Below are 21,844 nucleotides of genomic sequence, written 5' to 3'. Positions count from 1 at the left end.
TTGATTAATTATTGTGATCAATATTTAAATTAACATCTCTAATATTAATTTCTTAAGTTACTTTTTAAAAAATGTCATTATTTTGCGTTAAAAAAATTAAAATTGAGACATAAGCAGAGATTCACAACCTAAAGCGTCATTCCTCTCACCCCTAATAAAAACAATATTAATATATATAAATTGATCGCAAATTTTTTTCACATAAAGTTATCCTTTATAAACATGATAGGGCATTCTAAGCTGGAGGAAAATTATTTGTCAATTAAATAAAATTAAAAAATGTTGAAATCGTCATTCCTCTCACCCGTCATTCCTCTCACTTTTTTGAATAAAAATTAAAAATTGATATGATTGTCGGTTGTTTACAAACTGCCAGTGAAAAGTGAACCTAAAATGTATGAAAAATAATTTTTGACAATTGTTTAAAGAGATTTTTGATAACTGTAAGTATTTCAAAATCTATAAAATTTATAGATAATATTAATAAATTATAATTTTTAAATAATTTTTTGTAAATAGAAAAATATATATAATAAAAAACGCCGGCGCCAAATTTTAACCTCTTAATTTTTTTGTAAATTTTAATTTAAAATATATACTTTAAAAGCTAAAAGTTAGCATGATCATGCTATAGAGGTGGTAGATTTTTGAAAGCTCAATATAATTGACTGCATTAATCCATAAATAATAATTTTTTTTCTTTTCTGTTTGTAACTCACAAAAAGGAGTATTTCGGGAGAATCACCCATAATTACATGAGTAGTAAAAACACGTTTTGTCAGACAAGTAAAATTTCTTGCAGTTCTTGTAATAGTAGTAAAAGACAGTTTTAGTCAGCCAACAATAATATAAATATATTTCGTTCTTCAATTAATAGTGTAACTACGATATAGTCAGATGATTATAAGTAATTAATTAAATTAGTGGTAAAAATCTCAGATAAAAAAATTTAAATAATTAAAAGTGAACGAAAAAAATTCCATTTCAGTTGAAAATTTCAAAAAGAAACATGAACTGAACAAAATATATTTTTCCCTTATTATAAATATGAAAAACATTTATTTCTTCAAAAAACATTTAAATAACACACTTGAATTATTTAATGAAGTTTTGAAACAAGATGAAAAAAAAATGATACGATTTAGAGGGATAATTTAATGATCCACGTGAAATTGAATTCTGCATTTTATATTCCTTTTGATCTCGGTTGTGAAATAGAAAACCGATTGTTACATACATATATACATATACATACGAAGAGAGAAAAGCGTAAGTCTTTTATCGTCAAAAGTATAATTTAAATTTTTACTCCTTTATCATTTTTAAATGTAAAATTCATATCTAAATTTAACAATAAATTTCCATGTGAAATTGATTTTGTAATATAATTTTACGAAATAACATTTTATACCATTCAACAGCGAAAATTTAATTTTGTTTGTTTGTTTAATAAAATTTTGTATAACGTGTAACAAAATTTCCAATTTCGTTTATACAATAACGGGGGTTATATTATGTAGGTATATATATTCCTTTACATATTTAATAATCAATTTATAAACATTTTCCATTTATTTGACTCAATTTCAGATGTATTAAAATTATATTGCAGTGAAATTCATAATTAAATTGAGAATTTTTGTTTATTATGTTTATGTAATATTAATAAATAAATATCTAAATTTATAAATAAATATATAAATTTATAAATAAATATATTCTATAAATAAATAAATATAAATTCACATTTTTTATTTTTGTAATTTGTATTTCAGTAGTAAATTATAATTTTAGTCAGACAAAATTTTCTATTCCGACTTTAAGTAGTCAAACTAGTTTTAAGTCAGACAGATTATTTTTTATTTAATAGCAGTAGTAACAATCATTTTAGTCAGACAAAATTTCAACAAATTCTTTGGAAATTAGTAGTAAAAAGTAGTTATAATCAAACAACTTGTTTTAACACTGAAATTTGTCTTTCAGTAGTGAACGTCAGTTTTAGAAAGACAATTTATTGTTTTTAATCGCGTACTTACTGGCAAAACTAATTTTACCAAAAAAACAGACAAATTGTTAATTTCTATTTTAATTTTTCAGTAGAATATATCTTCTTTATAGTCAAACACAATGTTTAAACATTCGATATTAGTAAAACTAATTTTTTTGACAAACGGAACATTTTTAACCTTTTTCCATGCGTCAGTAGATAATTGCAATTTTAGTCAGACAAAACTTTCCTATTCTGCATTTTTAGTAGAAAAAATAAATTTTCTCGTAGATAAAATATTTTATTAACTTGTTTTTTACGGGAGTAGTAAAAATTATTTTGTTCAAAAATTATTTTCTCAAATTTTTCGAAAATCAGTAGTATAAATAAGTTTTAGGTCAGACAGAATATTTGTCATCGTAACTTTAATTTTGCAGAAGTAGTAAAAACCAGTTTAGTCAGACAGAATTTTTTTTAAATATTTAGAAATTAGTATAGTTAAAAATAAATTGTTATAGACGGGACTCTTTTTTTACCCTGCAAAATTTGACATTCAGTAGTAAAAGGCACTTTTATTCAGACAATTTATTTTTTAAAAAAAACCATAATTAGTAGTAAAACTAATTTTACTCCAGACAAAAAATTTTTAATTCCTATTTCTATTTTTCAGTATAGAGAATTTCTTCTTTATACTGATTCTTTATTTCTTTTTATTTCTTCTTTAATCATAAAATTTTTTTCAAAATCTCGTTTCAGTAGTAAGAGTAAATTTAAAGTCAGACAAAATATTCTTAATTCTCAACTAAATTTTTATTTTAAATAGAAAAATATTTTTTTCTTTAAATAAAAAAATATTAAATAGAAAAATTGCAAGTTTTTCAAAAATATTTGCATTTCTATTGCCAGTAGTAAAAGTCATTTCTAGTCAGCCAAAATTTTATTTAAATTTATAATTCATAATAAGAGAAACTTCTATTTAGTTAAAAATGTAGAAAAAATATGTAAAAATGACGTTGATTTGTTCGAAAAAACATTATCGTAAGTGAGTAGTAAAAGTCATTTTCAGTCAGACACATTTTCTACTTGTTTTGAAATGTCCCGCCGTACTCTTCTTAACCTACTCATGATAATGTTACTCTCAGTGTTGACAGTAAAATAAAAATAATCTCAAAAGTAAGAAAACAAACGTGATTTTCTCATTTTGTCCAAAAAATTTTGTTTTTCATAATTAATGGATAAATAAAATTAAGCATTATTATGAGTAAGTAGAGAAATTCATTCTGTTTCTAAATACCAAAAAAAATTGTAAATAATAACAATTTCTCTTAAAATAATCGAAATAAACTCTATAAATTACAAGAAATCTAACCTAAAATTATAACAATTGATGCAGTTATTTTCAGTATTTTTTTCTCTAATTTTGGAATTTTTGGTCAAAAATTAAATTGACGAAGTTGCACAAAAAAGAAAATTAATATGGATTCAAAAGCTGTTGTAATTTCTGGTGAGGCTTCCGAATCAGACGACGAAGTTGGTCATATCACCACTGTGAGTAAATTATTTTACACTATTTTTGTAATATTCAGGAATATTACTAATTGTTTAACTAATTAATTTTAATTTTTCATCATTTTAATCAATTTTTTTATTTAATTTAATTAATTATTTACTTAACAATTTATATTCGATTTTTTATTCAATCAAATAATTTTAATTTTTAAATTTTTATTTTATTTTAAATTTAAAAATTAGTTATTTTAAAGTTAAAAATTAATTATTTTACTGTATTGTTACTCTTTGTTTGTTAATTAATTAATTTCACTCATAAAAATAAAATTTGTTAATAAATTTTTATTTACTTTAGGGAATAGGATTTCCTACTCTAAACACTTGTGGAACAATTATAACAGGAGAAGCTCAAGAATCTGATGATGGTAAATAATTAATATCGTTCAATTCATTATTTATTTAATTCCGAACAGGATAATTATAAATTGTATTTTATTACATCAAACAAGTAAAAAAAATTTTTCAACAAATTTGAAAAACAATAAATATAAATAAACAATGTAACAATAAATATAAATAATTATTAATAAATTAAAAAAATTTTACTAAATATTATTAAATTAATACATTAATTAAGAATAAATAATAAATATAAAATTATATAAATTTTGAACTATAATTAAATGTCGTGTCAAATATTCTTTAAAACTAGAAAATATGACAAAAAATGTTTATCAACTTTTACAGTTTATCAAGTAATGACGATCCAGAGTACGTACGTTGTCGTTTTTTTTTTTAAATTTTAGCAGCTAGTTTCTCCGTTTCATATAATAGGAGCTTCCAAACAAACTGGCTAATTAATTAAAATTGCAAATTAATAAAAAAAAATACAAAGCTTTATGTAAATTTTAATCTAGTGAAAAATAATTTGATTGCAAATATTTTATTCTCACTTTTTTTTATACAGATGAAGCAAGTTTGAGTAGCTTAAGCAGTGCAATTGATGCTGCTGTTTGTCCTTCGTATACTGAGGCTAAAGTACCAAAACAAAAAAAAAGTTACATCAAATACAACAGTTTACTTCACTTTAAACTCTGTAAGTAATCATTATTTTTTTGTTTCTTAAAAATAATAATTTTTTTTTTTTACTTAAAAAAGAACTATAAAAACAACTCGATTTTTCATTATAGTAAAAAAATATTTCCAGTTAGCAATTTAGCAAAATTTTTTGACAAGAAAAACTTCTGAACATTCCATTATTAATTTTTCTTATTTATTAACAGAAATATTAATAATTTTTTATTTCATTTAATTAACATTCAATTTTTTTAATAGATAATTGATTTGAATATTAATATTTGCTATCTTCAAGTTTTGAACGTTCAAACGAACGAAATATTTTTAATTAAAAATATTTTCATAAATTACTAATTGCAATAAAAATGAAAAATTTTACATTTAGAAACTTTATAATAATTTTTTTTTACACTACAATCTTTTATTGTATTTTATCAATTAAATGTAATATTGAATAATTTATTTTTTTAACAATTCATCTAAATTAATAATCGCATCGAAACAGAAAGAATGGAAGAAGAAAAAAAATGACTATTCTTTTTTCTTATAACTATTTTTATTGACCGTACAATTTCAATTACATAAACTGGTCTTAATTACAATTCGTGTTAATGATTATATTACAATCGATTAAAATGTAGAGAAATTAAGAACAATTCATTCATGAAAAATTTTTTTCTCATTTTATAATAATGTTAATACAACCTTCGTTCCTTAGAGTCAAAGATTTCGGTTGCGAAATATATTTTCGTATTTCGAAAAAAATACCCTGAATTAATAATTAATTTCTAATTGTATTTTATATTTGAACTTAAAAGAAAAGTATCTATTATTATTATTTATTATACATAGTTCATGCCTTTCGGCTTTGAAAAAAATTTAACTATTAATTAATTAATAAATTAATATTAATAATAACAATAATCGTTATTATAAAAAAAAAGTTGCAATAAAAGTTCAGAAATTAGAAGTAAAGAGCGATCATTAGTTCAATTTAACATTTTTTTTAAGACAATTCACCTACAAGAGACTCTGATAAATAAATAAATTATAAACTAATGTAAAGTTGGATTAAACTGATTATTTTTTTAGTTAATTAATTGAACTAAAATGTTCCAGAAAAAAATTTTCTGATTAAAAATTTTATTTTATTTCTTTTTTCTATTTTTTAAAACTATTTTTATTGATTAGTAAAATTAGTTATTTAATTGAAATTAACTATTAATTACTATTAACAGTTAATTAACTATTTTATCTACTTTCTTCGAAAATGATTATCGATAAAACTTTTCGTAAAGTTTTTAACTAAAATTATTTTCCTTTTCTCAGAATTCTTCAATTTAATTTTTAAAAATTTACATTTAAAAATTTTTATCATTAGATGATAAAAAAATTTTTTTTGTTTTAAATTTAAATTTCTATTTTTTTTTTTAATTCTCCTGTCAGAGAATATTGTGGGTGAATTGATTATAATACAATTATATTTTCATTCATATACAGTCGTGTAATGATAAATTTATAATAAAAACAGATGAATGTAATATTGCATTGGACAACGATGTTCAACGAACTGTCCAGAATTTAATTACAACTGGTATTCAAGAATTGTCCATTGCTAATCGACAATTGTTAAAAAGCGAATTAATTCTACAAGAAGCCGCTTGTCAATTACGCAATGCATCGAATCGAACTGCAAATGCTTCCAATTCCTTACTTCAACTTTTGGATCTCAACTTTCTACACACCATAAAAAGTTAAACTTTTGTGTACATATATTGTAAAAATTATTTTTCTTTTCGCCATTCAGATTCGACTTTAATTAATAATAAGAATAATAATAATAAGTCGTAAAATTTATTTTTTTTACCATTCAAGTGACTTAAATTAATAATAATAATCTGTTGTAAAATTTATTTTCTTTGCCATTCCGATAAATTGAATAATAATAAAAACAATAATAATAATACCTAACATGAGCGATTCTAGAAAAATCGCCAAACATTTTTCTTTTCTATTTTTTTGTTTTTGAGGGACTTTGTTGAGCATTAATTGATTTTTGTCTTGTTACTGGCAGTTCTATTAAATATACAATAAGTTATCTCCTAGGAGCACATATTTTTTTCTTTAAACAACAGCTAGTTTTATATATATTTTTTTTCAATTATGCGTTAATATTTTTAATTTAATATACTATTGTAGCTGTTAAATTAATACATTCATAAATTTGTAATATAGCAAATTATTTGTAATTACGAATATATCAAATACTTGTTTTTATAATGGTCGTTGCATATTTTTTTCTTTTCTTTAAAAATTGAAAATAATCATCAAAATGCTTTATTAATGCAACAATTAATTGGTAAATTTAATTATATTTTCTCATTTGTGGCATTAATTGTATTTATTACTTATTATTTATTTAATTAATCATTAAGATTAACGAACGGGTAGAAAGAAGCAGAGGTTGCTAAGTTCCCTTTTTTTATTTTTTTTTTCTATAAATGCAAAGGCTTTGTTATAGGCACATTTGTTTTAATACTATTTGTGTATCTTCTGCTTCTTAATTTTACATTTTTTTTGTTATAATGAAAGAAAAAGAGAAAATTTTTGTCCTTTTATAGTTTTTGTATTAGAATTTAGAAGTAACAATTTAAAATCAACTCTAAAAATTTAATTAAAATAGAGTTACTATTTTGAATAAAAATACAAAATAAAGCGAAAGAAAACATAAATTCGTTAAAGAATTATTTTAATTAGTATTACATTCTTTTTTTATGAGTACCTATTTTATTCTTTTCTTGAAAATAAATTCTTCTTGTTCAGATTTGATTTTTTGTTGTTTAAATATAATTAATTATTTATTACTTTTTATAGCAATGACAAATGTTTTTTTTTAAGCATTTGCTTTAAATAATTTGCAGAGAAAGGACTCAACAAAAAAATGTTTAAGGTGAGCTAAAAACTGATGGAAATTAACATTTAAAAACATTTCTCTAATGACTAACTAACTATTAATCTCAAACTGTATAATTATTAGTGTTTTAATTTAATGCCGCAAGTGAGAAGTTTTTGAATGTATCAAGATTATTTTTTTCTTATCAGTGTTAAGGCATACAAAAGAATATTGCAATATCAAAGGCTTATTTTGTACATAATTTACAAAATTATGTACAATTAAAATTAAACAACGAATTTCAGCAGCAAATAATTAGCAATTTTTTATTTTCCCAAGCGTTGATAGTCATGTAATAAATAACAATAAAATCTGTCAATAATAGTCATAGAATAGTATAGAATAAACATAGAAAAACAAATAATAAATCAATTTAAAGTAGTCAATTGAGAGAAAAAGGTTACAAAATTGTAGAATTTCGTTTATTGAAATTAAAACATTTAACTTGAGCAATAAACTATCCAACTTTATTAAATATATATATATATATATATATTCATAAAATTAACATAATTTTTCATAACTCTATAATTATTTAAATTTAAACAAAAAATGATCTATTTTACAAAAAGAATTTCTGAATTTTTAGGGAAACTTGAATTATTCTCTAAAAGCCTTTTCTTTTGTTAGAATTTTTTTTTCCTAGATTTTTTTTTATCAAACGCATAACTGTTAGGTATCAAAGGTCTGATATTGTTCGTGGTTTTGTTTATTTGTTTGTATTTTTTTTTGTTTCGTAAATATTACTAATGTGCACAGTGAATTGGTGATCTAAAATGGGATGCAAATTTTCCTATATAAATTCAGTCTTTAATTATTCCTTGAAAACTTCGTTGAAACAAAAGGAAAAATTTACATTCTAAATTACCTATATAACAAAGAGAATTCATTAAAAATAAAAAATCGTCAGATTCTTTTTTTTTGGAACTTAAGAAATTTTTGGGCTTTTGTGCTCACACTGATATGATACAATATTGCAACGTAATGCCTTCTCTAACGATTATTTCTTTTTCACGTAATATAAAACCATCGTAGTTATATTTAATAATTATACTGCGTATTACATTACTTTATTATTTTTTTTTTACTGAATTTCGAAGCAATTCCGTATGGTGAACTGCACACTATAAATATACACAGTAATTAGAGGCGCATATTTTCTCAAAATCCGTTTTGTTTGTTGAAAATTAAATACTGTATCTATTAAATTGAGTATACTAATTTTCAATTATATTTATAATTATGTGAAATTAATTTGCTTTAAAAACTTCAATTTCGCTTTTCTTTGGAATATTTTTTTTTAAATAAAGTTTTTTAAATATGAAAACGAATTCTTGAGAAATTGATGCGTTTCAATTGCATACTATTTGCAACCAGATTATTTAGGTCTACAACTCAAATATGTACTCGTTTTTTCTAAACACGTAAATCTAAATTTATTCTTAATTTTTTATATCCTTTTGTTTTTAATAGAGAAAAAGAGTTTACATACTTTTATAGTCATAGGTCTTCCTTCATTAAAATTAGGACTCTTGACATTTTAAATAAAATAAAGGCAAGTACTTTAGAGTCAAATTCTGTGTACTTTGACAAATAACAAATATGTCTTTCAATTTAAATTGATTTGACAATGACCTTCTTTTTTTGTAAAAATACTTTCCGAACAAAAATTTGAATTGATTATAATGAATCAATCAAAAATTGAATCAGAAAGTTGTTATTTTTCGTTCGACCGGGAAGCTTTATATATATTCTTCGCCAAGAACTTTTTTCCTTTCATTCTTTTTATTCTGTTTTTCTTTTTCTGTCAGGTGGGCTCAATTCCAAAAGAGAATAAATGTTTGCTGCAATTGACGACCTTTGTAAAATATTCGGCGTCGCACGCGATACATGTGTGCTAATGTGAGGGCGCCCACCCCCCACATGGCCTACGCTCTTTCCATCTCGCCTCCAGTTGCGTACATTTGAAGAAGAGCCATCGACTCCTGGGCTTGTCGTTTCTCCACCAAAAATCTTCCCGACGCCTCTTTCAATTGTTCCAAGAATAATCTGTAATTTTTATTATTTTCCTCATTATTTCTCTTCAAGTTAAAATTGTGAAAACTAATTATTTAGATATTTTATTATTTAATAAGATAATAATTAAATTATTCAATAAGATATTTTATTATTTTATAATAAGAAAAAATAAATAACGATTCCCTGGATTCCGAAAGCATGACAATTCTCTAAAATGTACCAATTCGAATTTTTTTTACGAAAAATTCTATTTATCCTAATATTTAATTAAAATAATTTTAATTCATTTTCATTTTAGTTAAATTATTAAAATTATCCTAATAATCTCAATAATTATATTAATAATCAATAATAATCTTTTTATTCCGGTAATCAGTTCGCAGATTGAAGTTAGTTGTTTTTGTTTGCTATTTTGTTTAATAACATTCATGATAATTTTTTTCTTTTTAAATAAGATTTCTAATTTTAAAATTAATGTTTTTAAAATAAATAAATTTTTTTAATTTTATCAATATTTTTGAAAATAATTCATTTCTTTCGAGATATTTTATAAAATTTGCATTGAAAATAATTGAATTCCTGCGAAGAATTTGATTATTTATGGAAATATTCAAATTCTTTTCAAGAATTTTATTAGAGTTTTCGAAAAAAATTATATTCTTTTGAAGAATTTCCTTAAATTTTTTAAAAATAATGTAATTTTCTTAATAAAGATAATTAAAAATATTGAAAATAATTTATTTTTACGAAAAATTTTTTTAAAGATTTTAAAATAATCGTGTGTGTTGATAATTGTAATTAAAATTTTGATTATTAAATTTTAATGAAATTTTTTGAAAATAATTAAATTTTTCCCAGCATTTAATTGAATTTTTTAAAAATATTTGAATTTTTTGGAGAAATTATATAGAAATTGTACTAAAAATAATTTAATTCTTGCGTCGAATTTTATTTAATGAAAAATTATTAAATTTTTTTGAAAAACTTTATTAAAATTTTTAAAAGTAATTGAATCTTTTCCAGAAATTTTACTAAAATTGCATTAAAAATAATTGTATTCCTACGAAGAATAAGAATTCTATTATTTATAGAAAATAATTGAATTTCTGCGAAGAATTTTATTATTTATTAAAAATTATTAAATTTTTGCGAAGAATTTTATTCAATTTTTTAAAAATAGTAGAACTCTTATAAAAAATTTTGTCCAAACTTTTGAATTAATAATTGGATTTTTTCAATAAATTTGACTAAAATTGTGTTAAAAATATTCGAAAAATTGCGAAAAATTTTATTATTTATAACAAAAATAATTGAATTTCCGCGAAGAATATTATATAGAAAAAATAATTGAATTCCTAATAAGAAGTTTATTATTTATAGAAAATAATTGAATTTCTGCGAAGAATTTTATTATTTATAGAAAATAATTGAATTCCTGCGAAGAATTTTATTATTTATATAAAACTAATTGAATTCTTCAGACGAATTTCATTAAAGTTTTAAATAATAATTAATTATAGCGAATTTCCATGCTTTCTATGAAGAATATAAAAAAACTAATCCTAATTATTCTGCAAAAAAATCAAAATACATTTCCCGATTATAAGGTAAATTAAAGCAAAATTTTCTAAAAAAATATTGAGTAACAATTTTTGTTTTACTTGTCAGGTATAATATCGGCCAAACTGTCAGGATCCATATCGCTGAGCATTTCTAAATCATGTCCACCAAGAAGTGAAATATGCGTTGGATCTCCATGTAATGATGATACCAGGGGTTCCAAGGGCGATCGATGTCTTCTGGAGTCACCTCTTGAACCTTCAGCGTGATCTACGTCATCCACGACGATATAACGCGAGGTAAGATTTCCACCAATTGCCATCCATTTTTGATCTCCGTGTAGTACCATTAAACTCGTATTTTTTTCCAATGTCGCAAAGTATTCCTCATCATCGATTTCAGTACCTAAAATTCAAATTTCCATTAACATTTAACAATTTTATTTTTCGCCAGAAAAATTTTATTTTTCCTTTCGCTTCTCAATATATTTGTAATTTCATTTCCACGAATAAAATGAAAAAAAAAAAAAAATCTTTCGAATTATTTTGCAAAAAAAAAGGAAATATAATTATCTTTCACCGGGAAAATTTCCTTCGAGATTTTTTAGTATTTGCAATTTGCATGTTCCTGAAGTTTCGAACGTTGAAACGAACGACAATTTTTTTCACTTCTTTTTATTTGTATTTCTTTATTAAAAAAAATTTTTTTTTGTTTATAAAAATGATTAATTCTCATGCAGGGAAATGTTTAATTTCGATTATTTCTTTTTTACATAATAATTTTGAAAAATATTCAGATAGAAAAAAAGTTCAAAACTTTAGGAACACTTATTGTATTTGTGATTTATTCAATTTGTAATTTATTTCATTTGTAATTTATTCTATTTCTAATTTATTACAGTACATATCACTAATTAATTTATTTTATTTTCTAATAAAAATTAATTAAATTTTATTATTTCGATTTCGATTCTATTTGCAAAATATGAATTCCGTAAAATATTCAATTCCTTAAGACAAAAAGTTTCGAAGAATTTTTTAAACAAATGAATTTGAATATTAATTAAAAATTAATTTTATTTTATTGTTTCGATTTCGATTTCATTTGCAAAATATGAATGAAAAGTTAATTAAATTTTATTTTTGCGATTCCGATTCCATTTGCAGGAATCAAAAATTAATTAAATTTTATTTTTTCAATTCCATCTGCAAAATATGAATTAAAAATTAATTAAATTCTATTCTTTCGATTTCTGATTCTATTAGCGAAATATTAATTAATGAAAAATTTCACAGAAAACTCACCGTCCTGCTCCAAAACAATGGTGAGCTGGCCATCGTCAGGAAGAGCAAGTCGACTTCGCGCTGTATTTGTTAATTCCTCGAGGGACGATGCTGTAATTCCTTTTCTGCGTTCTCTCGCATGATCAACAATTTTGTAAGGATTCCCCGATCCATGAGGCATCACTGACATTTCTGCCATGACAGTAAGAATACTTTCTCGTTAATGAAAAAATATATACAATAACCTAGAATTCCGTAAAATCTAACTTCAATTCCTTAAGACAAAAAGTTTCGACGTAATTTTTTTTCTTTTAGACAAATACGATTTTTATTATTAAGAAGATTCACAGGCTTGAAAATTCGACTTTCGATGCACATTGAAAGAGTTCAATTGAGCACAGTGTTGTCAAATAAGTGGCATTTAATGGCACAATATAAGGATCGCTTTTGGATTGTTGGAAGCACTTAAACAGGCATTTACGTATTTTTCTTTTTTCTTTTGGATATAAAAAAGTGGTATGTAACAAAAATGGTATTTTAAAGGGCAGTGATAAGGAAAAATCTCTTTTTTTTCTCACGAGCTTTTTTTTTTAATTTTAATTCACAGAGAGATTTTCGTAACGAGTTTAATATAATTATTTTTCTTTTCTTTTTCAGTTGAAGATTTACAAAAAAGAAAATGAGGAAGGCTTTGGTGATTAAAGCTAGGAGCGAACTGTTTGTGTGACAAACCAACACTGGGTCAATGGTGCAACTACCCCTTCTATTTATACACTCTGTAAACCGCTGCGTATATACAGAAACTAGACACCCCTAACAGTGAACCCTCCCAACATGGCACCAGACAGAAATCAATAACCTACCCCACTACCAATTCAATTTTTTAAGATTTCCAAGAATTGTCCAAGATTCTAATTTTAGAAATGTGATTCCTTTAAACATTTTTTTGGTTTTTGTTTAATTATTTTAAAAAAAGAGAGAAAAAGAGAATTTTTAATTAGTTTTGGAAATAAAAAATATTTCTTTATGGGTGGGAAAAAAATACTTAACAAATAAATAAAAGTAATTAAATTGAATTAAAGTTTTAAATTCACCAAAATTGTTGCAAAATTACAAACTTTATTTTTAGACACTTTTGAGGTTTTTTTAAAATTCATTTTACTTGAAAAATTTATTTTGTTTTATTTAATTCATTTTATTTTTCAAAGGCATTTGAACCGTCCTGACGTCACAGTTTCAGAACACATGGTTTGCAAACACTGACGTCATTATGGTTCAAATAATTTAACAAAAAAAAACGCAAATAGAATTTTTAATTATTTTTGGAAATTAAAAGCAAATATTTTATTATGGAAGGAGAAAAAATTTTTAAAAAAATAAAATTGAAGTATTAAATTGTCAATGATTATAATTTTAAAAATGTAGACAAACTTTATTTTTTTAACTTTTGTTTTATTTAATTCATTTTTTTAAGAACAAAAGGAGAATTTTAAATTATTTTTGGGAATTAATGGGAAATATTTCTTTATGGGCGGGAAAAAAATTTTCAAAAAAGTGAAATTAAAGTATTAAATTTTCCAAGATTGTAAATTTACGAAATGTGAGCAAACTTTATTTTTTAAACGTTTTTTGGGTTTTTATTTAATTCAGCTTATTTATTAAATTTTATTTAAAAAAAGAAAGAGAATTTTTATTCATTTTTGGAAATTAATGGGAAATATTTCTTTATTCAAAATTATAATTCTCCAAATGAAAGGAAACTTTATTTTTTAAAACTTTTTTTGTGTTTTATTTAATTCAGTTTATTTATTAAATTTTATTTAAAAAAAAGGAAATCGAATTTTTAATTATTTTTGGAAATTTAATGTGAAATATTTTTTATGGGTGCAAAAAATTCTAGAAAAGTAAAATTAAAGTAAAATTTAATTGTCTGAAAATCTAATTTTTTAAATTTCTGCAAACTTTATTTTTTAAAACATTTTTTAAGTTTTATTTAATTCATTTTAATTTTAATAAAGTAAAGTGAATTGAAGTTAAAATAGAAACCGAGAATTTTTATTCTTTTTTGTAAATTAATGGGAAATATTTCTTTATGGGTGGAAAAAAATTCTCAAAAGGTAAAATTAAATAAAAAAGATTGTAATTTTAGAAACTTCATCAAATTTTTTTTTTTTAACCATTTTTTGCACTTTGCTTAATTTAATTGATTTTATTCAAAAGAAAAAAAAGAATTTTTCATTTTTTTTTAAATTAATGGGAAATATATCTTTAGGATTGGGAAAAAATTCTCAAAAAGTAAAATTAAAATATCTAATTGTCTAAAATTGTGAATTTTTGAAATGTGAATAAACTTTATTTTTTTAACGTTTTTTGGGCTTTTATTTAATTTGTTTTATTTAAAAAAAGAAAGCGAATTTTTAATTATTTTTGTAAATTAATAGGAAATATTTTTTATGGGTGGGAAAAATATGCTCAAAAAGTATTAAATTTTCCAAAACTGTAATTTTAGAAATGTGAGTAAATTTTATTTTGGTTTTTAAATATTTTTTGGGTTTCATTTAATTCAGTTTATTTATTAAATTTTATTTAAAAAAAAGAAAGCGAATTTTCCATTATTTTTGGAAATTGATGGGAATATTTTTTTATTATTAATAAATATTTAATTTGAAGAAGAAATAAATAAATTTCCTTCATTTGAACCTTCAAAACTTTAAGAACATTTTCTTTTTGAAAAAGAATAAAATGAGAATTTTTACTAACTTTGAAAATTAATGGTAAATATTTCTTTAGGATTGGAGGGAAAATTCGCAAAAAATAAAATTAAAATATTAAATTGTCCAAGGTTGTAATTTTCGAAAAGTAAGCAAATTAATTTTTTTTAAAACATTTTTTGGATTTTGTTTAATTTATTTTATTTATTAATTTATAATTATTTTTGAAAATTAAATTATTGAGGGGGAAAAATTATCAATTAATAATATTAAAGTATTAAAAATGAATTTAATTCGCAGCTTTTTAGAAATAATTACGAAAATTTTACTGTATAAATATCATTTAAAATTTCAGCATTTAGAGTCTGAGTAATAAATTTTACTTTTTTGAGAATTAACTTCTCCTTCTCTTTATCAAATAAGTGGCTCATAAAGCAGATAATTAATGTGGGAGGGCTTGTTTGTAAACTAGCGTCTATCAACTCGCTATATACTTGTTTGTTTATCTCGTACTATGACTTTCATTCATGGTACGATGTTTTATTTCTAAACAGGTGAGACAGTTTTATCGAGATTCACAGGGTTAAAGCAGAGAGCAATGTGGTTAATTTTAGATTACCAAGACTAGACACTTTTCAGTTTAAAGTTAGCTCAGGCGAAGAAGCTCAGTGTTGTGGCTCCTTAGGCGAGCCTAAACTAATAATCGAATGATTTGATCAAAATTTCACAAATAATTCAATTAGGACAAAAAAAAAGACAACAACAACAATGCCTTCAGTGAATTCAGATCTAGAAAAAGATGATTCCCAATCGTGGGAATTAGCCGAAAGATGTTTATTGCCTATTGCTTTTTCACACGCAATTGCTGTCATTGTAGCGACAGTATTAAATACATTTGGCATCTCTCAAACTTCTAGTTTTGTGCTTTTTCTATTATTTTTGGTTATATCCATTAGTTTCACCTTGTTCTACCACAATCTCAAGGTGAGTTTCAAAAATAAATTTTTATTTGCTCTTTATGAACAAAAAATGAGAAATATAAAAAATTAAAAACTAAAGAAAACAATTCTCCCGAAAAAATTTTTACTCTCAGAAATTTCATAAACTTGGAATTGAAGGTTGAGTGTTTATTAATAACTGAGGTAGAAAATTTTCAATGTCCTCTCCTCGAAACCAAATTAAATAGAACTGTCAAAACAATATATGCATTTCCTTTGAAATTCTTCAATTAGAGAAAATTCCAAAAAAAAAAAACAAATTTAACACTAAAGCCTTTGATAATGTTATCATCTCGACTGTCACTGAAAATATCAAAGGCTTGCGAGTCCGCGCAGTGATCTGATTAAAAGCATCTATGTCGGTACTCTGACCTTTTTTTTATAACAATACCAGGAGAACGAGCTTTCTATTTTTAAACCCAACATTTTATTAATATAACAAATGAGGAATCGAACTTTCTCAAAAGAATTTTTTTCCCCCTATTATTTTTTAAACAAAATCCAATTGTAATATAATTAAATATTAATTTTGTTTATGTAACTTTTCAACTCCATTAAAATACTAATTCGATTAAAAGTAATATAATTCAAACTTTTCAAATTTCCAAACAATAATAATAAGTGTCTCGTTAATAATTTAAAAGCTAATTTAATTTTATTACTAATTTAAAATTTCAAAACTTGGAAAAATCTTTTTTTTAGATATTTAGAAAAATAGGAGAAAAAAGAATATTCATCAATGTCAAAGTCCAAATAAAATAGAAATGGACTCTCGAGGAATTCGTTTTTCTTGTTCGTGGAAAATTTGTTACTGGATAATTAATACTGCGGAGGTTTTTAATTTAAAGTGAATAATTTCATGGACTTGAATTTCCCAAATGTTCTATTGATTTCCCTCACACGTGTCGCAAAGTTCAAGGTTTCAAACAAGATGACTAAAGAGAAAAAACACTAAATAATAAATGTATATCATAAAGTGCAGGCATTTTCCCTTTCGGTACATTATCATTGTTCATGTTTTAGAAACAAAAAAGAGAGCCTCCCTTGAGAGTAGAAGACGCTAGAAGAATATAATAGAGATTCGATATTTATACAGATAAAGCCACTTTCAAAAATTTTCTAATCCAAATAAATTCTCTGTTGTATAGATATCAGCAGCAGGAAAAGCAGTATTAATTACCGGATGTGATACAAGAGTTGGAGACGCATTAGCCAGAAAATTAGACGAATTGGTAAATTTCTTTTATTTAAGGGAAGGAATATTTTTACCGATAGTAAGAAAATATTTTAAATATTCGACAAAATTATTTTTGTAGTCATTTTTTTTCTCCGGAAATCAATGGACATAAAATAAAATGGGCTGGAAACTATTTTTGCACCAATTTTTTCTAGAAATTGATTGACTTTTAAATCCACGCGTCATTTTCTAGAAAATATGTTTCTGTACTGATAAAAAAATTGACGAATGGAAAATTTGATTTTTACTATTTTTGAAGCATTTTTACTTTTCTAATTAATTTCAAATCATAAATTTTTTATATAAATTTTCAAAATAATAAATTGAACAACGATTGTATTTTTTTTTGCATTTTTAGCTTAAAAATAATTTTTTTTAAATGGTTTAAAAAGAGAGAAAATTTCCATTCAGGAATTTTTATGTGATTAAAAAAAACATATTTTCTACAAATTTTTGTGAAAAATAAAAATTCTGAAGAGGTAAAAATATTTTCTGAACCATTTTATTTTATGGCCATTGAATTTCTCACAAAATATTACCATAAAAATATCTCATTTTTAAGAATTATTTTAAATATTTCCTCTATATACATAGTTAAAAATATCGGTATACTTTTCTATTCAACATTTCTAAAGGACAACATTTTTTGCCAATTCAAAGAAAAAATGTTGATAAATTTTTAATTACAAAAAAATTAAAAATTGACATATTTATTTTTTGTAGAAGAATTGCTTAGAGCAATTGTATTATTTATGAAAATAATTGAATTCTATTAAATTGTTATCTTTTGAAGAATTTTTCTGAATTTTTTGAAAATAATGAATTTTTGTTATTAATTTTAATTGAAAATTTTTAAAGTAATTGAAGTTTATAAAAAATTTCTTTGAACCTTTTAAAATAATCATGTTTGTTAATAATTGAAATTAAACATTTGATTATTGATTTGTATTAAAATTTTTAGAAAATAATTTAATTCTTCCCATCATTTTCTTAAAATTTTCGAAAATATTTGAATTCATTGGAGAAATTGTATAAAAATTGTACTAAAAATAACTAAATTCTTACGTAGAATATTATTAAAATTTCTATAAAATATTTATAAATAATTGAATTCTTTCGAAAAACTTTATTGAAATATATAAAAATAATTGAATCTTTCCAGAAATTTTATTAAAATTATATTGAAAATAATTAAATTTCCTCTGAAGAATCTTATTTATTTATAAAAAAAATTCAATTCTTGTAAAGAATTTTATTCAATTATTTATTAAAAATAGTTGAACTCTTATAAAACATTTTATCAAAACTTTTGAATTAATAATTGAACTCTTTCAACAAATTTTATTTAAACTGTGTTGAAAATAATTGAATTGCTGCGGAAAATCTTATTAATTATAAAAAAAATAATTAATAATTGAACTAAACACAGGATTTTTTTCCAACTTTTTAAAATAATCTTGTCTATTAATAATTATAATTAAAAATTTTATTAATGAATTTTATTAAAATTGTTTTGAAAATAATTAAATTCCTGAAAAGAATTTTATTATTTCCTAATTTAATTCTGTTTATAAGAATAATTGAATTATTTTGAAATAGTTATTAAAATTTTAGAAAATAATTCAATTCTTTCGAAAAATTTTCTAAAAATTGAAAAAATAATTGAATCCTTTCTTGAAGTTTTATGAAAATTGTATTGAAAATAATTAAATTTCTGCAAAGAATTTTACTGTATTTAAAAAAATAATTGAATTTTTATTAAATTTTTTGAAAACAATAAACAATAATAATTAATGATGTACTTAATAAGTGAATTTTTTTAATTTTTAATTTGAACTTATTGAAAAATTAAAATTTATATTTGAATATAAACAAATATAAATATTTTTATTTTCAAATATAATATTTTGCTATCATAAATATAAAATAAAATATAAAATAAAATAAAAAATATTTTCTCTATGAGAGAGCAATATAATCACCTTTTAGAAATTTTGAATAGAAATTGAAAATAAATTTCTGCTTTTTCATTGCTGATAATATTAAATGACAAGCATAAACAGAATAAAATTATTGAACGTCGTTTCTCTAATGGAAATATAAAACTCTTGTACTTTTGTAAAGGGATTTACAGTTTTTGCGGGATTTTCCAATAGAGCGGAAAATGAGGAAGCAGCTCAAAAATTGAAAGAAGAATCTTCGGGCAGATTACACATTTTACAATTGGACATTACTAGTGAACACGATATTCACTCAACGTTTTTATACGTAAATGAAAATTTACCCGATGGATCACCAGGTATTTTTTTTTAGAAATAATAAAAATAGCAATTTCTTGTCAATAAAAGAATATATTATTTTTTTTTACTATTTTCTATTAAAAGTTTGGATTCGAGTTTCTAATTATTATTTTTTACCACAACTTTTTTTTGAGGTTCTAATTATTATTTTTTACAATAATTACTATTTTTACTACAAATTCTTTTCGAGTTTCTAATGAAATAAAATTATTTATTGCAAAGGATTGTGGGCTTTGGTGCATACAGATACTTGGGTAACTCTAGGTGAATGTGAATGGATTCCAACATCAGTTTTAAGAAGAAGCATGGACGTGAACGTCAATGGAGTGACAAGATTAACTCAGGCAAATTTTCGATACATATTTAATTTTTTTTCCTCGTCTAAATTATTTTTTAATTGATTTTCATTTCTTAAATTTTCGAAATAGGTTTTCCTTCCACTTGTAAGAAGATCAAAAGGTCGCATTGTACTGGTCGGTAGCCTTTTGGCTCGAATCCCAAGTGCAGTTAGAGGAATTCATTGCGCCGTCAAAGTGAGTTAATTAAAAAAAAAAGTAAATTTAACAAAAAGAAAATAATTACTCTTCTTTTGCAAAAAATTAATTTTCTCCTCTATTTTTTAGGCTGCAATAGAAGCTTGGGGAAATTGCTTAAGATTGGAAATGCGAAGATGGGGAGTTGATGTTGTTATCGTTGAAACTGGCGAATACGTATCTGGAAATGCATGGTTAAAGGATAATACAATTATTTTGGAGCAAGCTAGAGAAATGTGGACACAGCTTGAACCACAAACACGAAAAGAATATGGGAAAATGTTATTTCAAAAGGAAATGTTGGCACTTGAAAAATATACAAAAGGACCTGAAGCTGATTTAACTCCCGTAATGCGTGCATTAACTGATGGAATAACAAAAACATTTCCAATGAAAAGGTACACACCAGTGTCTCGTAGAGAGAGAATACAAGCTTTACTTAGTGATCATCTTCCAAGACCAGTTTATGATATATTGTATGCAAATTAAATGGACTGTTTATTGAATTTCGCGTACGATTTACACGCATCACTGTACATTTATATGTTACTAATTTTACTGAATTCAAAATATAATGCATTGCTATTTATTATTTAATTTAAAAAAATCTTCTTAGGCCAGGGCTCAAACCAGTGAATTTTATTAAAAGTTTTGTAAATAATTGAATTTCGGAGAAGAATTTTATTATTTATAAAGATAATTGAAATTTTGATGAGAATTTAAAAAAATTTTTAAACATAATTGAATTTCTGCAATCATTTGTAACTTCTCAAAAATTCTCCAAATTATATCGTACAATTTATGAATTTTTCTTGCTTTTTCAATCAAATTACGGACTTTACAGACCTTTTTATTAAAAAACTGACTTTTACGGATTTTTAACAAATTTACGAACCTAGTTCAAGCCCTGTCTTGGGCAAAATACTTTCTTTTTATGAAAATAAAAAATTTGTACAAAAATCAATATTCAATAAAATTGGGAGTTGATTTCGAAACTGATTTTTTCACTAACTGTCCTAACCTAGGATTTAATTTTTAAACACTACTTACTATTTCTGAGAGAAAATTTAAAAAGCTATAAAGCAATTGAAATTTTTAATAATTTTGATTAAAATTTCATACCTATAAGAAGAGAAATAAATGAATCATCAAAAAGTAAAAAACGTACCTTGTTTGGCTTTTGTTTATTAAGACCAAATAGTGTATAATTTCACACCTGATCCAATATATTGTTATCAAATTCTGATTTTTAACACGTTATTATTTTATTATATAATATCAGAAGAGAAATGAAACCATTAGAAATAATTTATTTCGATGATTTTGAGATTTTGGCGATTTTTACTGATTTTGACACTTGAAAGGTAAACAAAAATTAAGGTTATGTTACGTTGATCAAAGTTCGCAATACTGCCAACCTTGTCAACCAGTAAAACTTGGTAATATTCTAGTAACTTATGATTCTTTATGTTCGCCTATGATATTTGAAAAAAACATTTATTTTATAATCAAAGAAAGTCAAATAAACTTAAAGTTAAAAAATATCCTTTTAAGTATTATAATAATTGTAATTAAATTATACCATATTTTTTTTATTTTTGAATTTTTATTATTGTCCAGTTAATTAGGGACTTTATTTTGATGAATTCTGATTAGTTGTTCCATTTTGTTTCACGA

General features: G+C 23.0%; 3 protein-coding genes across 5 annotated transcripts; 2 read left to right on the top strand and 1 right to left on the bottom strand.

Moving 5' to 3' along the window:
• Positions 1-3,132: 3,132 nt before the first annotated feature.
• LOC122501007 (biogenesis of lysosome-related organelles complex 1 subunit 3) lies at positions 3,133-6,417 on the top strand. Of its 2 annotated transcripts, XM_043610210.1 has the most exons (5): positions 3,133-3,248; positions 3,381-3,535; positions 3,852-3,921; positions 4,464-4,592; positions 6,105-6,417. In XM_043610210.1, the coding sequence occupies exons 2-5, from the start codon at positions 3,464-3,466 to the stop codon at positions 6,329-6,331; spliced, it is 498 nt and encodes a 165-aa protein (XP_043466145.1). In that variant the 5' UTR covers positions 3,133-3,248; positions 3,381-3,463; the 3' UTR covers positions 6,332-6,417. The 2 variants fall into 2 exon arrangements, with proteins under 2 accessions (XP_043466145.1, XP_043466144.1); XM_043610209.1 differs by lacking the exon at positions 3,133-3,248 and having other exon boundaries at positions 3,270-3,535.
• Positions 6,418-9,292: 2,875 nt separating this feature from the next.
• Positions 9,293-21,546, bottom strand: LOC122501005 (DNA fragmentation factor subunit alpha-like). 2 transcript variants are annotated; one of them, XM_043610207.1, is made up of 4 exons: positions 21,336-21,546; positions 12,410-12,633; positions 11,207-11,510; positions 9,293-9,575 (listed from the first exon to the last, which is right to left on the bottom strand). In XM_043610207.1, exons 2-4 carry the CDS (start codon positions 12,585-12,587, stop codon positions 9,455-9,457), a joined length of 603 nt encoding a protein of 200 aa, XP_043466142.1. In that variant the 5' UTR covers positions 12,588-12,633; positions 21,336-21,546; the 3' UTR covers positions 9,293-9,454. The 2 variants fall into 2 exon arrangements, with proteins under 2 accessions (XP_043466142.1, XP_043466143.1); XM_043610208.1 differs by having other exon boundaries at positions 12,410-12,580.
• Positions 15,501-20,759, top strand: LOC122501004 (D-beta-hydroxybutyrate dehydrogenase, mitochondrial). Its single transcript, XM_043610206.1, has 6 exons — positions 15,501-16,083; positions 17,246-17,329; positions 19,459-19,633; positions 19,857-19,978; positions 20,063-20,167; positions 20,258-20,759. Exons 1-6 carry the CDS (start codon positions 15,868-15,870, stop codon positions 20,654-20,656), a joined length of 1,101 nt encoding a protein of 366 aa, XP_043466141.1. The 5' UTR covers positions 15,501-15,867; the 3' UTR covers positions 20,657-20,759.
• Positions 21,547-21,844: the final 298 nt, after the last annotated feature.

This window comes from Leptopilina heterotoma, unplaced genomic scaffold (assembly GCF_015476425.1).
Source record: "Leptopilina heterotoma isolate Lh14 unplaced genomic scaffold, ASM1547642v1 Lhet_197, whole genome shotgun sequence".
NCBI classification, from domain to species: Eukaryota; Metazoa; Arthropoda; class Insecta; order Hymenoptera; family Figitidae; genus Leptopilina; species Leptopilina heterotoma.
The sequence above is the reverse complement of the archived record's forward strand: the minus strand, read 5'-3'. Positions and strand labels throughout refer to the sequence as shown.

Excerpts from the sequence above, each read along its gene's own strand:
- LOC122501007 (XM_043610210.1), top strand. The coding sequence starts at position 3,464 with ATGGATTCAAAAGCTGTTGTAATTTCTGGTGAGGCTTCCGAATCAGAC. Across the intron at positions 3,922-4,463 it reads AGCTCAAGAATCTGATGATG|ATGAAGCAAGTTTGAGTAGC; the intron begins GTAAATAATTAA and ends TTTTTTATACAG. Across the intron at positions 4,593-6,104 it reads TTTACTTCACTTTAAACTCT|ATGAATGTAATATTGCATTG; the intron begins GTAAGTAATCAT and ends TAATAAAAACAG.
- LOC122501005 (XM_043610207.1), bottom strand. The coding sequence starts at position 12,587 with ATGGCAGAAATGTCAGTGATGCCTCATGGATCGGGGAATCCTTACAAA. Across the intron at positions 11,511-12,409 it reads CATTGTTTTGGAGCAGGACG|GTACTGAAATCGATGATGAG; the intron begins GTGAGTTTTCTG and ends TTTGAATTTTAG. Across the intron at positions 9,576-11,206 it reads GCCGATATTATACCTGACAA|ATTATTCTTGGAACAATTGA; the intron begins GTAAAACAAAAA and ends TAAAAATTACAG.
- LOC122501004 (XM_043610206.1), top strand. The coding sequence starts at position 15,868 with ATGCCTTCAGTGAATTCAGATCTAGAAAAAGATGATTCCCAATCGTGG. Across the intron at positions 17,330-19,458 it reads CCAGAAAATTAGACGAATTG|GGATTTACAGTTTTTGCGGG; the intron begins GTAAATTTCTTT and ends ACTTTTGTAAAG. Across the intron at positions 20,168-20,257 it reads GAATTCATTGCGCCGTCAAA|GCTGCAATAGAAGCTTGGGG; the intron begins GTGAGTTAATTA and ends TCTATTTTTTAG.